The sequence below is a fragment of the Bos indicus x Bos taurus genome, chromosome 6 (genome assembly GCF_003369695.1).
Source record: "Bos indicus x Bos taurus breed Angus x Brahman F1 hybrid chromosome 6, Bos_hybrid_MaternalHap_v2.0, whole genome shotgun sequence".
Classification (NCBI taxonomy): domain Eukaryota; kingdom Metazoa; phylum Chordata; class Mammalia; order Artiodactyla; family Bovidae; genus Bos; species Bos indicus x Bos taurus.
The window spans coordinates 95,468,361-95,483,391 of NC_040081.1; the positions used below are offsets into that span (position 1 = coordinate 95,468,361).

General features: G+C 40.2%; 1 protein-coding gene across 2 annotated transcripts in view; it reads right to left on the reverse strand.

The window, feature by feature from the left end:
- PRKG2 (protein kinase cGMP-dependent 2) overlaps positions 1-15,031 on the reverse strand; it is a 125,808-nt gene that overhangs the window by 16,438 nt on the left and 94,339 nt on the right. For both annotated transcript variants that reach the window (XM_027544868.1, XM_027544869.1), the window contains 2 exons: positions 6,558-6,721; positions 1,253-1,375 (listed from right to left, as the gene is read on the reverse strand). In XM_027544868.1, coding sequence (XP_027400669.1) covers positions 1,253-1,375; positions 6,558-6,721 — 287 coding nt within the window. The remainder of the gene's footprint in view (positions 1-1,252; positions 1,376-6,557; positions 6,722-15,031) is intronic.

The following is a 15,031-nucleotide window of genomic DNA, read 5'->3' on the forward strand; positions in this document are numbered from 1 at the left end:
CCCAGTGCTTTAAATGAGCTATGAATAAATGCTTAGAAGAATGCTGCTGCTAAGTCGCTTCAGTCGTGTCCGACTCTGTGAGACCCCAGAGACGGCAGCCCACTAGGCTCCCCTGTCCCTGGGATTCTCCAGGCAAGAACACTGGAGTGAGCTGCCATTTCCTTCTCCAATGCATGAAAGTGAAAAGTGAAAGTGAAGTCGCTCAGTCGTGTCTGACTCCTAGCGACCCCATGGGCTGCAGCCTACCAGGCTCCTCCGTCCATGGGATTTTCCAGGCAAGAGTACTGGAGTGGGGTGCCATTGCCTTCTCCACTTAGAAGAATAGGCGGATGCTATTATATCTTACCAATTTTGCTAAGAAGACCAAGGAAAGCTTTAGAGAATCATTTACTATGGAGTTAAAATTTTAAAAACATGAAGAAATTTCTGCAGGAAACCAGCAGCAAGGTTTCATGTCCTAAATTTACTAAATTTTAATGCACTTTTGAAAGTTCGTATGTGCAAAAAAATGTTCAAAATGCTTAAAAAAGGCAAAAAAATTAAGTTTAAACAAAATTCTAGAAGTCTTCTGTTCTCCAACAAATTACTTTTAATGTTAAATAGAAATCTGCAGTAATTTGCAATAAGGTCAGAGGAGTAGTTTTTTAAAAAACTGAAGGCTGAAAGAGGGCATACAGCAATACTTTATCATCACCACTGAAAATTAACAGAGGCTATAGATTACTCCTTCATTATGGTAAGTTTTGTGGTTTTGTTTTTCTCTACAGCAGACAAAGATGATTCTCCAGGATAACCTGAACAATCTGGATAACTTTTAAACTATAAGAAGGTACTGTGGTTCTATCATATGAAGGAAATTCAAACTCCTAGTACAGACCATTAAATAGAAAACATGTAGGCGCGTGCTAAGTCACTTCAGTCGTATCTGACTCTTTGCAATCCTAGGGACCGCCAGGCTCTTCTGTCCATGGGATTCTCCAGGAATACTGGAGTGGGCTGCCATGCGCTCCTCCAGGCGATCTTCCCAACCCAGGGATCAAACCCATGTCTCTTACGTCTCCTGCATTGGCAGGCAGATTCTTTACCACTATCCACCCGGGAAGCCCAAAGTAGAAATGATTTTCTTTAAATATACTCTAACTACATAGAAAAGTACTATAAGTAAATACACATATAACTTTAAAATGGCAGCAGAAATAAGAAGCCTTCACACTTTCCCTAAAAACAAAGGATTTTTAATAGTCATTCTCACCTGCAAAGCCTCCGAATCAGATCCTCAGGTCGTCTTGTTATCTTTCTGGGAAAATCCATTTTTTCAATGCCTTTGAGAATCAGATTGTAGGTCATCATTTGGTCAATCCCAGAAAAAGGAGGGCTAGAGAAAAGCCAAAATAGGACATTAGGACCCACATCTGAGACACATTTACAGCTAATATTCCATCCTCCCTCTTTCCCTCCTTCCTTCTCTCTCATAGGTTGTTTTATAGCAAATCTGCACATATGCTAGAAAATAATCTCATTACTTGAATACCACTTAAAATACATACATACACAGATAGACACAGAGGTAATCTATCGGGTGGTGATAATCACTGAAAAGAAAAATAAAGGGGAGGACAGAGAGTGAGAGAGAGGCGTGATGTTTTTAGACACAATGGATAGTAAAAGGGCTTCAGTGGTAAAGAATCCACCTGCCAAGGCAGAAGAATGGATTTAATCCCTGGGTTGGGAAGATCCCCTGGAGAAGAAAATGTCAACCCACTAAGCCTCTCTCATATGCTGACAATTAAGCAGAGATGAGAATGAGTCACACTGTTCTCTTGTAGACAAAGAATTCCAAGATAGCAAGGAGTCAGGAGTGGACACAGGTTATTCTTGGAAATGGGAGGGCAGTGTTGCTGGTGGAGTCAGTAAGCAGGGCAGGAGGATAAGAGATGAGGGTCACATGACTATAGACCCAGTGGGCTATGGGAAGGACCTGGGAATGTGTTCTAATTTACAAAACCCAAAGTAAGGTTTTAAAAACGTGTTGATGGACTTCCCTTGTGGTCCAGTGGTTAAGATTCCATGCTTCCACTGGAGGGGTGGTGGAGTCAATTACTGGTCAGGAAACTAAGATCCCGAATGCCAGGTGGTATGACCAAAAGGTAGAAAAAAAAAAAAGAAAAAACAAAACAAAACAAAAAAATGTGTTGAAAATAAACTGTGATGGTTCTAGTGGTGGGGGAAGGCAGGGCTGGTAGCTCGGACTAGAACAGTAGTGGTGAAGGTGGAGATGTGATTGGATTCCAGATTATTTTGAAGAAAGTCAACAGGATTTGCTAATGGGGTGAATGTGGTATGCAGGAGAAAGCAAAGATTCAAGAATGATGCTAAAGTGTTTTGGGGGTTTCCCTGGTAGCTCAGCTGGTAAAGAATCCACCTGCAATGCAGGAGACCTGGGTGCAATCCATGGGTTGGGAAGATCCCTTGGAGAAGGGCATGGCAAGCCACTCCAGTATTCTGGCCTGGAGAATCCCTATTGACAGAGGGGCCTGGCGGGCTGCAGTCCATGGGGTCATAAAGAGTCGGACATGACTGAGTGACTGAGCAACTAAGCACAAAGCGTTTTGATCTATAGAACTGAGCTATTTTTACTAAGACTGGAGTGGGCTGGGAGTAAAGGATGCAGAGCAGGTTATGAAGAAGAAAATCAAGAGTTATGTCTTGAACATCCAAATAGAGATGCTAAGCAAACAGTTGAACTTAGGGGTCTGGAATTCAGGGAAGAACCTAGGGCTGGAGGTGTGGTTCTGAGGAGTCCTTAGACAGCATTTATGGCCAGGGGACTTGATGTTATCACCCAAGGAGTGAATAGGTAGAAAACAGGTCAAGGACTGAAGTGACCTGAGGTCAGGATGAGAAGAAGGATCTAGCAACAGATACTGAGCTGGAGACTCTAGCATGGGGACAGAAACGAGAGTATTTCAAGGCAACTGTTGCAACAATGAATAAGAAAGTTTACAATAGCTAGGAAATGGAAGCAACCTAGATGTCCATTGGCAGACGAATGGATAAGAAAGTTGTGGTATATATATACAATGGAATATTATTCAGCTATTAAAAATGCATTTGAGTCAGTTCTAATGAGGTGGATGAAACTGGAGCCTATTATACAGAGTGAAGTAAGTCTGAAAGAAAAACACCAATACAGTATATTAATGTATATATATGGAATTTAGAAAGATGGTAATGACGACCCGGTATGCGAGACAGCAAAAGAGACACAGATATAAAGAACAGACTTTTGGACTCTGTGGGAGAAGGTGAGGGTGGGATGATTTGAAAGAATAGCACTGAAACACGTATATTACCGTATGTGAAACAGATGACCAGTCCAAGTTTGATGCATGAAACAGGGCACTCAGAGCTGGTGCCCTGGGACAGCCCAGAGGGATGGGATGGGGAGCGAGGTGGGAGGGGGTTCAACACGAGGGGACACATATACACCCATGTCTGGTTCATGTCACTGTATGGCAAAAACCACTACAATATTGTAAAGTAATTAGTCTCTAATTATAATAAATAAACTAATTTTTTAAAAAAGAAAGCATTGGGAATGAACCACTGAATTTGGGTAACATGTTAATGCATAGACTCTGCTTTTAAAATCACTTTCAAACCTACACTGTTGTGTCATTTAATTTTTGAAAATTAAAGATGAGTTTCACAAACAACTCTGCCATATTTTAGTCACGCTTGAGACGGGAGGATACTGAGAGCTCCCACTCTTTGTAATAAACTTGAAACAAGTTTGGTGCACCGACTTTTCAATAATCTATGTTTCATTCATAAATAAAAAGATGTAGGAAACAAAAAACATTGCTCTAACATCTTCAACTTATTTATGTATTTACAAGTAGGTAGTGTTTTGTTTTGGCTTGGTTTTTCAGTTCTTTTCTTATCTTCATTTACCTCCTGACTTTAGGGCATTTAAAATGAACCAATACAATTTTGTAAAGTAAAAAAATAAATAAATAAAAATAAATCAATGAAAAAAAAATTTTTTTTAATAAAATGAACTGTCCCCATACCCTATCCCAGGAAACCTTTATAAAAATGATTTCTCAACTTTTTTTTCATATTTTATTTTTAATTGGAGGATACTTGCTTTACAATGTTGTGTTGGGTGTACAAGCTGTACGACAACTTGAATCAGCTGTAAGTATACATATATCCCCCTCCCTCTTGAATCTCCCTCCCACCCATCCCCCACTCTCAACTTCTTTAGGACAACTCAAGACCATTTTGGCAATTCCAAATTATTGAGAATCATTCCCCTTTCCTATTCCCTCACTTTATTTCCACACTTCACATAACAATGTATTCCAGCTGATGAAGACAGAAATGTATATTCTCCAGGTACCTACAAGAGCTGTCACGTATCTGTTAGAAATGCAGCTGACTTATTTTCCAGAGACAAGAAAACCAATTCTTGAAACAGAAATCCTTGTGTCCTGAGACCGTAAGCAATTTTCTCTCTAAATGACTAGCAGGACATTTTTCTTTTCTTTCCTTCAAAATCTTAAGCAATGAATATTTGAAAATATTTGATATTGCAGATAATATCAAATAATCTTTCATGTGGACAAGGACAAAGAACAGAGCCACACATAATCCAATACTGAAATTTGCAGTGTATAAAGTTCAAGAAGATTCCAGGAAACTCTCCTTTGGTAAAGTATGTGCTGAGCCTTGAATCCCCTGAACTGGGCTCATTCCAGCATTTCTTATGCCGTTCCACATGCAAATCCTCCCTGAAATCAAGACTGAGGATATTTGGTTGTAAAGGCTTAAAAGGATGACCGAATCAATTCATGATAAATGGAGGTAGAAAACTGACCTGAGTGCTGTGGGTACATCCATGCATTATACTAAAAGCTCATTTGTATAAGGCACATGTGTTTAATAAAAAACGTGTCTCATTTGGAGTCAGAAGACCTGAGATTAAATCCCAGGTCTTAGTGGTAGATCTCTGACCCAGTCTTCTAATCCATAACATTTAAATCATAAAATACTCATAATACAAATTTAAATCTTAAGATAACAAAAATTCCTGCTTTAACTTCCATATAAGTTTGTGAAAACAAAACTAGATAAAACAGATGTAAGTGCTTTGTAAGCTGGCAAAGGCTTTACAAATGTGAGGTAATATGTGTTTGTGCACATATATGTATAAGTGTGTGTGTGTGGGCATGACTGTTTGGGATCCTGAATTCATTAATATACAGCTCTTTATCACTTCAGGAATGACAATCCAATTTTAACTTGTAAAACTCCTGTTGTGTCTTGTCTCTGTTCATCAGCACCTCTAGAAAGCAGTTGACAAGGGGATTAAAATTTAAATCCAGCAATGCTTCCTTCTTTTAGCATTTCTGGTTAATGATTTATTGGGAAGATGGAAGAATATGGTTAAATTTAATTGATCAATGGATTTAATGGAAATACATCTGCTATTTTCTCAACTGAAAAAAATATATGAGGAAATAATAACAGCCCACAACTTCAGTTCTCTTTATTTTGATGATGAAGTCCCAAAACTTTCACTTAATATAGTGAAGTTATAGTTAAGTATTAATTATACTTAATATAAAAGTATATAGTTATATATATATATATATACATTAGTATATTAGTATATGTATATTGGAGAAGGCAATGGCACCCCACTCCAGTACTCTTGCCTGGAAAATCCCATGCACAGAAGAGCCTGGTAGGCTGTAGTCCATGGGGTCGCTAAGAGTCGGACACGACTGAGCGACTTCACTTTCACTTTTCACTTTCATGCATTGGAGAAGGAAATGGCAACCCACTCCAGTGTTCTTGCCTGGAGAATCCCAGGGACGGGGGAGCCTGGTGGGCTGCAGTCTATGGGGTTGCACAGAGTCGGACACGACTGAAGCGACTTAGCAGCAGCAGCAGCAGCATTAATATATATACACTATATAGAAGTATATATTAAGTAAAATTATACTTAATTTAAAAGTATATAAAGTATTAATTATACTTTATATAGTATGTATAACAACAGGCCTTGCCCCTCTAGGTGCATGCATGAGTGCTAAGTCATTTCAGTTGTGTCCTACTCTTTGCAACTCTACAAATTGTAACCCCCCAGGCTCTGTTGTCCATGGGATTCTCCAGGCAAGAATACTGGAGTGGGTTTCCACGCCCTCTTCCAGGGGATCCTTCCAATCCAGGGATCGAACCCGTGTCTCTTTGTCTCCTGGATTGGCAGGAGGGTTCTTTACCACAAGTGCCACCTGGGGAGCCCTTCTAGGTAAACTATAGCAGTTTTGCACTCCTTTGCTGTACCTTCCTGAATATTGTCACCATGTTATACCCTAGAAAGCATGCTATACAGGACATAATGTGAAGAGGAAAAGGCATCATGCTTAATCAAAAACACTTCCAAAATGTTAAATTCTTATATACATATATATATATATGTATTATCATGAGTAAGTTATTTTTGCAGTTCTCTGAAGAAGAGGTGAACACAACTTGAAGGTACTTACTTGCCCGTGAGGAGCTCATATACTAGAATTCCCAGGGACCAAAAATCCACACTGAAGTCATGTCCTTTGTTGAGAATGACTTCAGGAGCTACATACTCTGGAGTTCCACAGAACGTCCATGTTTTCTGTCCAGATCCTATTTTCTTAGCAAATCCAAAGTCAACCTAGAAAAGAAGATCAAAGAAATCTTCAGAGATCGTAAAACTCACACTCTTCTTTAAATCTCCGTTTAACTTCTTAAGGGTTTCCCTGATAGCTCAGCTGGTAAAGAATCCACCTGCAATGCAGGAGACCTTGGTTCAATTCCTGGGTTGGGAAAATCCACTGGAGATGGGATTGGCTACCCATTCCAGTATTCTTTGGGCTTCCCTTGTGGCTCAGCTGGTAAAGAATCCGCCTGCAATGTGGGAGATCTGGGTTCGATCTCTGGGTTGGAAAGATGCCCTGGTGAAGGGAAAGGCTACCCACTCCAGTATTCTGGCCTGGAGAATTCCATGGACTGTGTAGTCCAGGGGATCGCAAAGAGTTGGACACGACTGAGCAACTTTCACTTTAACTTCTTCAGTCTTCTTTCTTTGCCTCCACCCTCCCCTTCACACCACACACACATACTCACAAACACTGACCCTCTCATTCAGGGCCAAGGGTAAACCTCATTACACTGGAGAAAGTTCCATGCACACATCTCTACACCCAGGACTCCTAGAGGGCTAGAGGGTTGGTTTAGGAAGGGGCTGTGTGCTGTGCTCAGTCACTCAGTTGTGTCCAACTCTTTGAGACCTCATGGATTGTATGTAGCCCACCAAGCTCCTCTGTCCATGGGATTTCTCAGGCAAGAATATTGAAGTGGGTTGCCATTTCCTTCTCCAGGGGATTTTCCCAACCCATAGATCGAACGTGCGTCTCTTGTGGAGCCTATGTTGGCAGGTGGATTCTTTACTGCTAGTGCCACCTGGGAAGCCCTTTAGGAAGGGGAGATCCTTCCAACCAAGGTGAAGTTCAGGGCAAGCAGACCAGTGATTTTCAATATCAACAGTGGTATTCATTAGGAAAAGAAGAGAAGGGGGCAGTGACTGACCCTTTTGCACTTCATATCATAAAAGGAAATCGAGGATTTGGAAAAGGAACCATTGTTGAGGAAAAAAGGGCTTAAAATTCTAGACAGTCTTGAAAAACCTTTGTGCACAATGCCTGCACCTTCTCAAGGCTGGGAGTCAGAAGTAAAAGCCAGGATCATCCCATCTCAACTTTGGCTGCACTCTGACACCCTCAGTCCCTCTCAGGGTGGTGGGCGATGGGTAGCACTTGGATTAACTTATTTATTCTGAAAAAATACAGTCAGCACTTACAATTGGCCAAGCTCTGTGCTATAGATACAAAGTGGACTAGAAGAACTTCGGAGTACTGGGATTGCTTAAACAGACATGTGAGAATAATAAAATGCCACGTGAGACATGATACAGAAGATGATGTAAAGTATAAACTCAAAGAGCCCAAAGACATGGATTTCTGGCACATCAGGGAGAAGATAGCTGGGGAAGATGCCATTAGGAGCTGACAGCTGAGCTCAGTGCTGACTGAGCGTTGGGAACTCTCCCAGGGTGATGTATGGGCACTGCCCTCATCTGTCACTTCAGAATAGGTCCCTCCACTTCTCTGAGACTCTATTCAATGAATTCTGCACACAGAATAGAGACTGGAAATAAGACTGGAGCACAGAAGACCCACTCTTTGAATCGAGGCTGTGTATATGACTGAAGTCCTGCCCTGCAAAACAAACAGCTGGTTTCCTTCCAAGGGGTGACTTCGCGTGTACCTTTCATCTCCAAATACATACAGACATTATTTTAGTAAAACCACCCTCCACCGCCCTCAAGTAAACACACACAAATTATACCTGGGCTTCAACATGCATATTTTAATAGCTTCATTACACATGGACTATCTCAATAATATGGCAGTAATCTTGACTAAAAAAATTAAATAAATCAGGTTAACATCAAAATAGGCCCTCATCTAAAAAAAACATGAATCAGTCAATTATAAAATCCAGCCCTCATTTCTTTATTCAAGTATTAATATTTAAAATATTTGTCTTACTTTTAAAAATCTCTTAGAAATTGATCTTTTTACTAATGCTTTTTGTTATGTATTAGAAATTTTTCCTAATATTTCCTTATTAGAAAGAGGGATTTTAAACAACCTAATTTGAAGCAGGTTTTAACTGTTTTCTTTCATCTACCAAAAGGACTCACAATGATAATACCTAAGAGATGGCTGGTAATATTATGAAATTAAAATTTGCAGTTTACTGAGACTAGCGTATCTACTTACTCCTGAGAGGAAGAACCAGTATGAAAATCCTAGCTGATTTTTTAAAGACAAATTCAGGACACAAGAAAACAATGCTTATACCTGCATTTTCACGAATGCATATGGAAATATTATATTTTGTTGTTTTATAACAGCCTTTCAACTCATTTTTTAAATTGCAAGTAAGTTTTCCTTTTAATGATGACTGAAAGTTCATTAGATACTGAGGATACATTTTTAAAAGTGATACATTTTAATTTGAGTATCTGGTTTTGCTTTTGTACTTACATACTAACTGAAAGAGATGGCAGTAATTACATTAAAATTTAAGATTTATGAAAATTTCCCACTTTCTTTATCTCCTTTGATCTTATCAGCTTTAGTCTAAGCCATCTGGTTGGAGAAAATCAACACTCAGACCTCTCTAAAGTGAGGTGCCAAATAGAAGTTCCCAGATCTTCTGATGTGAAGCTCTGTGTATTTCCTATAAAAATCCACACTACCTCTGTCTTGAACCAGCATGGATAGCACTACAAAGCCTCAAACTTTATTTAACCCTTTCTCTTCTAGGCAACAGAACTGTAAGTTTTTTCCTTTATTCAATGAATGTTTATTGAAAACCACTATGTACCAAACACTAGGGTATAGACAAAGCCCTCAATCTTCTTAGAGTTTACATTTAAGAGAAAGAAAGAAAACATAAATAAAAATATATTACCATATAACCAATAAGTACCTACTTATTGTTCCCTACAAGTTCCCTGTAAGTTCCCTACTGTGTAGCACAGGAACTCTACTCAGTATTTTATAATAACTTACAAGCTAAAAAGCTGAAACTCCAGTACTTTGGCCACCTCATGCGAAGAGTTGACTCACTGGAAAAGACTCTGATGCTGGGAGGGATTGGGGGCAGGAGGAGAAGGGGATGACAGAGGATGAGATGGCTGGATGGCATCACCGACTTGATGGACATGAGTTTGAGTGAACTCCAGGAGTTGGTGATGGACAGGGAGGCCTGGCGTGATGCAATTCACGGGGTCACAAAGAGTTGGACATGACTGAGCAACTAACTGAACTGAACTGAACAAGGGAAAAGAATCTGAAAAAATCAAAATGACTTTGCTGTACACTTGAAACTAACACAACATTGTAAATCAACTATACTTCAATTAAAATTTTGACAATATATAATAGCATACATAATATTATCAGATTTTAACATATGCTATGGAGAAACATATAAACCTGTACTGAGATCAATATGAATTACACTCTAAACAGGGTGATCAGAAAAGCCTCTCTGGGGAGGTAGCATTTATGCAGATTTGAGCAGAAATCTGCATGAAATAAAATAAGAGCTCTGTAAAAAATCTGAGCAAGAGTGATCCTGACAGATAAAGAGCTAGCACCAAGGCCCTAGCCTTCGGGAACATGTGTGGTGAAGATCAAGGACTGCCAAGAAGGCCACTGTGGCTGGGCCATAGTATGTGAAGAGAAGAGGCAGGAAGTGAGGGCAAAATTGTGGAGTGGCCCAGTAAACCACAGAAAGAACTTCAGACTTTTTTCTAGGAGACCATTGGAGGATTAAGAGTAGAGGTGTATATGACATGACTAATGTTTCAAAAGGATCATTCTAGAAGAAAAGAAAATAGAGACCTCCTCTTTTTAAAAAAGCTTTTTTTTTTTTTTTTCTTAGCAGAACTGAGCTTTTAAGAAGAATCTCTGGAGAAGCTACACTCAGGTTTTCCCTTGTCACTATTAAATTCTCATTATGAAAGTCAACTGAACATTATGCTGAAATCTTACAAACATTGCCTCTGAAGATTTTAATAAACCAGAAGGTTCTAGCATGTTTCTATACTTATAGCAATGATTGGATCTTTCAGAAAGAAAAAAAGAAAAAAAATTTAGCACTGTGGCTTGATGGAGCTGGTATCCAGTAAATGCTAGCTTTTTCCCAGAAGTTTCTCTCCGGGACAGAAAATTTGTCAGATATTGGTTCTCTTGGTCATATAAAAAAGGGATACAAAATGACCACTCTAATTAAGCCAGATGATTCATGGGACACAACATTCCAAAAAAAATATTTATGTGGCATTTTCAGGGCACTTTCTTTGCCCAAGTCTAGACAAGGGTAAAATGGAATCTGTTTATTCTGTCCACCAATAACCAAAGAGGATTTCGTGTTCTTGTGATACTAAGGTCCATCCACTGAAATGGACAAGAGTGGACGGCTTCCACTGAGGCAACAGTGGGTGACTGTTGGGTGAGGCAAAAGTATGGGATGCATGAGTCTTTCACAGCAACATCCCATTCTTCCTGGAGCTCTGGTGACTCCCCCGAAAGACTTAGAGTGCTTAGTCAAAAGTAGAAAGGATAATGGGGTGCTTTGCATACATAAGAGCAAACAAAGAAATCAAACTGCAGACTTCCTCAGTGGTCCAGTGATGAAGAATCCACCGTGCAACGCAGGGGACGCAGGTTCAATCCCTAGTCGAGGAACTAAGAGCCCGCATGCCTCGAAACAACTAAGCCCCAGTGCTCTGGAGCCTGCATGCCACAACTAGAGGGTCCTGGGGCGCAATGAATGATCCTGCACTACGCAACGAAGATCCCCTGTGTCACAACTAAGACCTGACTCAACCAAATGAAAATAAAACCACTGGAGGTTCATCTCACATGACGATGACTCTTTGAAACCCTTGAATTTACAGAACTAATTCCTTTCTCTTACACAGTTCTTTAACAGATTCTGTTCCACAATGACCTCCCCTTTGGCACCATCTTCTAGTTGCCTGGGAATAAATCTAGCTCCTTGGGGAGAGGCATCACATCCTAATAATTTTTTACCCCCTACAGCATTTGTAGCACAACAGATGTTCCACATATGCTTGGTGAAAGAATCTGAATGAAGCGGTAACCCTTAACATGTTTCAATATGATGTATTTGGATCAGATCAGATCAGTCGCTCAGTCTTGTCCAACTCTTTGTGACCCCATGAATCGCAGCACGCCAGGCCTCCCTGTCCATCACCAACTCCCAGAGTTCACTCAGACTCATGTCCATTGAGTCAGTGATGCCATCCAGCCATCTCATCCTCTGTCATCCCCTTCTCCTCCTGCCCCCAAACCCTCCCAGCATCAGAGTCTTTTCCAATGAGTCAACTCTTCGCATGAGGTGGCCAAAGTACTGGAGTTTCAGCTTTAGCATCATTCCTTCCAAAGAAATCCCAGGGCTGATCTCCTTCAGAATGGACTGGCTGGATCTCCTTGCAGTCCAAGGGACTCTCAAGAGTCTTCTCCAACACCACAGTTCAAAAGCATCAATTCTTCAGTGCTCAGCCTTCTTCACAGTCCAACTCTCACATCCATACATGACCACAGGAAAAACCATAGCCTTGACTAGACGAACCTTTGTTGGCAAAGTTATGTCTCTGCTTTTGACTATGCTATCTAGGTTGATCATAACTTTCATTCCAAGGAGTAAGCATCTTTTAATTTCATGGCTGCAGTAACCATCTGCAGTGATTTTGGAGCCCAGAAAAATAAAGTCTGACACTGTTTCCACTGTTTCCCCATCTATTTCCCATGAAGTGATGGAACCGGATGCCATGATCTTCATTTTCTGAATGTTGAGCTTTAAGCCAAGTTTTTCACTCTCCACTTTCACTTTCCTCAAGAGGCTTTTTAGTTCCTCTTCACTTTCTGCCATAAGGGTGGTGTCATCTGCATATCTGAGGTTATTGATATTTCTCCCGGCAATCTTGATTCCAGCTTGTGTTTCTTCCAGTCCAGTGTTTCTCATGATGTACTCTGCATATAAGTTAAATAAGCAGGGTGACAATATACAGCCTTGACGTACTCCTTTTCCTATTTGGAACCAGTCTGTTGTTCCATGTCCAGTTCTAACTGTTGCTTCCTAACCTGCATACAGGTTTCTCAAGAGGCAGGTCAGGTGGTCTGGTATTCCCATCTCTTTCAGAATTTTCCACAGTTTATTGTGATCCACACAGTCAAAGGCTTTGGCATAGTCAATAAAGCAGAAATAGATGTTTTTCTGGAACTCTCTTGCTTTTTCCATGATCCAGCGGATATTGGCAATTTGATCTCTGGTTCTTCTGCGTTTTCTAAAACCAGCTTGAACATCAGGAAGTTCACGGTTCACATGTTGCTGAAGCCTGGCTTGGAGAATTTTAAGCATTATTTTACTAGCGTGTAAGATGAGTGCAATTGTGCAGTAGTTTGAGCATTCTTTGGCATTGCCTTTCTTTGGGATTGGGATGAAAACGGACCTTTTCCAGTCCTGTGGCCACTGCTGAGTTTTCCAAATTTGCTGGCATATTGAGTGCAGCACTTTCACAGCATCATCTTTCAGGATTTGGAATAGCTCAACTGGAATTCTATCACCTCCACTAGCTTTGTTCATAGTGATGTTTTCTAAGGCCCACTTGACTTCACATTCCAGGATGTCTGGCTCTAGGTGAGTGATCACACCATCGTGATTATCTGGGTCGTGAAGATCTTTTCTGTACAGTTCTTCTGTGTATTCTTGCCATCTCTTCTTAATATCTTCTGCTTCTGTTAGGTCTATACCATTTGTGTCCTTTATCAAGCCCATCTTTGCATGAAATATTCCTTTGGTATCTCTGATTTTCTTGAAGAGATCTCTAGTCTTTCCCATTCTGTTGTTTTCCTCTATTTCTTTGCATTGATGGCTGAAGAAGGCTTTCTTATCTCTTCTTGCTATTCTTTGGAACTCTGCATTCAGACGTTTATATCTTTCCTTTTCTCCTTTGCTTTTCACTTCTCTTCTTTTCACAGCTATTTGTAAGGCCTCCCCAGACAGCCATTTTGCTTTTTTGCATTTCTTTTCCATGGGGATGGTCTTGATCCCTGTCTCCTGTACAATGTCACGAACCTCATTCCATAGTTCAGCAGGCACTCTGTCTATCAGATCTAGGCCCTTAAATCTATTTCTCACTTCCACTGTATAATCATAAGGGATTTGATTTAGGTCATATCTGAATGGTCTAGTGGTTTTTCCTACTTTCTTCAATTTAAGTCTGAATTTGCCAAAAAGGAGTTCATGGTCTGAGCCACAGTCAGCTCCTGGTCTTATTTTTGCTGACTGTATAGAGCTTCTCCATCCTTGGCTGCAAAGAATATAATCAATCTGATTTCGGTGTTGACCATCTGGTGATGTCCATGTATAGAGTCTTCTCTTGTGTTGTTGGAAGAGGGTGTTTGTTATGACCAGTACATTTTCTTGGCAAAACTCTATTAGTCTTTGCCCTGCTTCATTCCATATTCCAAGGCCAAATTTGCCTGTTACTTCAGGTGTTTCTTGACTTCCTACTTTTGCATTCCAGTCCCCTATAATGAAAAGGACATCTTTTTTGGGTGTTAGTATAAAAGGTCTTGTAGGTCTTCATAGAACCGTTCAACTTCAGCTTCTTCAGTGTTACTGGTTGGGGCATAGACTTGGATTACTGTGATATTGAATGGTTTGCCTTGCAAACGAACAGAGATCATTCTGTCGTTTTTGAGACTGCATTCAAGTACTGCATTTCAGACTCTGTTGTTGACCATGATGGCTACTCCATTTCTTCTGAGGGATTCCTGCGCGCAGTAGTAGATATAATGATCATCTGAGTTAAATTCACCCATTCCAGTCCATTTCTGTTCGCTGATTCCTAGAATGTCGACATTCACTCTTGCCATCTCTTGTTTGACCACTTCTAATTTGCCTTGATTCATGGACCTGACATTCCAGGTTCCTATGCAATATTGCTCTTTACAGCATTGGACCTTGCTTCTATCACCAGTCACATCCACAGCTGGGTATTGTTTTTGCTTTGGCTCCATCCCTTCATTCTTTCTGGAGTTATTTCTCCACAGATCTCCAGTAGCATATTGGGCACCTACTGACCTGGGAAGTTTCTCTTTCAGTATTCTATCATTTTGTATTCTATCATCTATAATCTTCACCAAAAATGAATTAGCGACCATATGCCGATGTTAAAGATGACAAAATGAAAGTCTAGGGAGGTTATGGAAGCTTGAGATGAGACTGTAATCAGGGTCCAAAGTAACCTTCCCATTACATATAAATTCATGAGTAAGTAGATTTTTAAGGGAAAAGGAACAACATATGTTAAGCA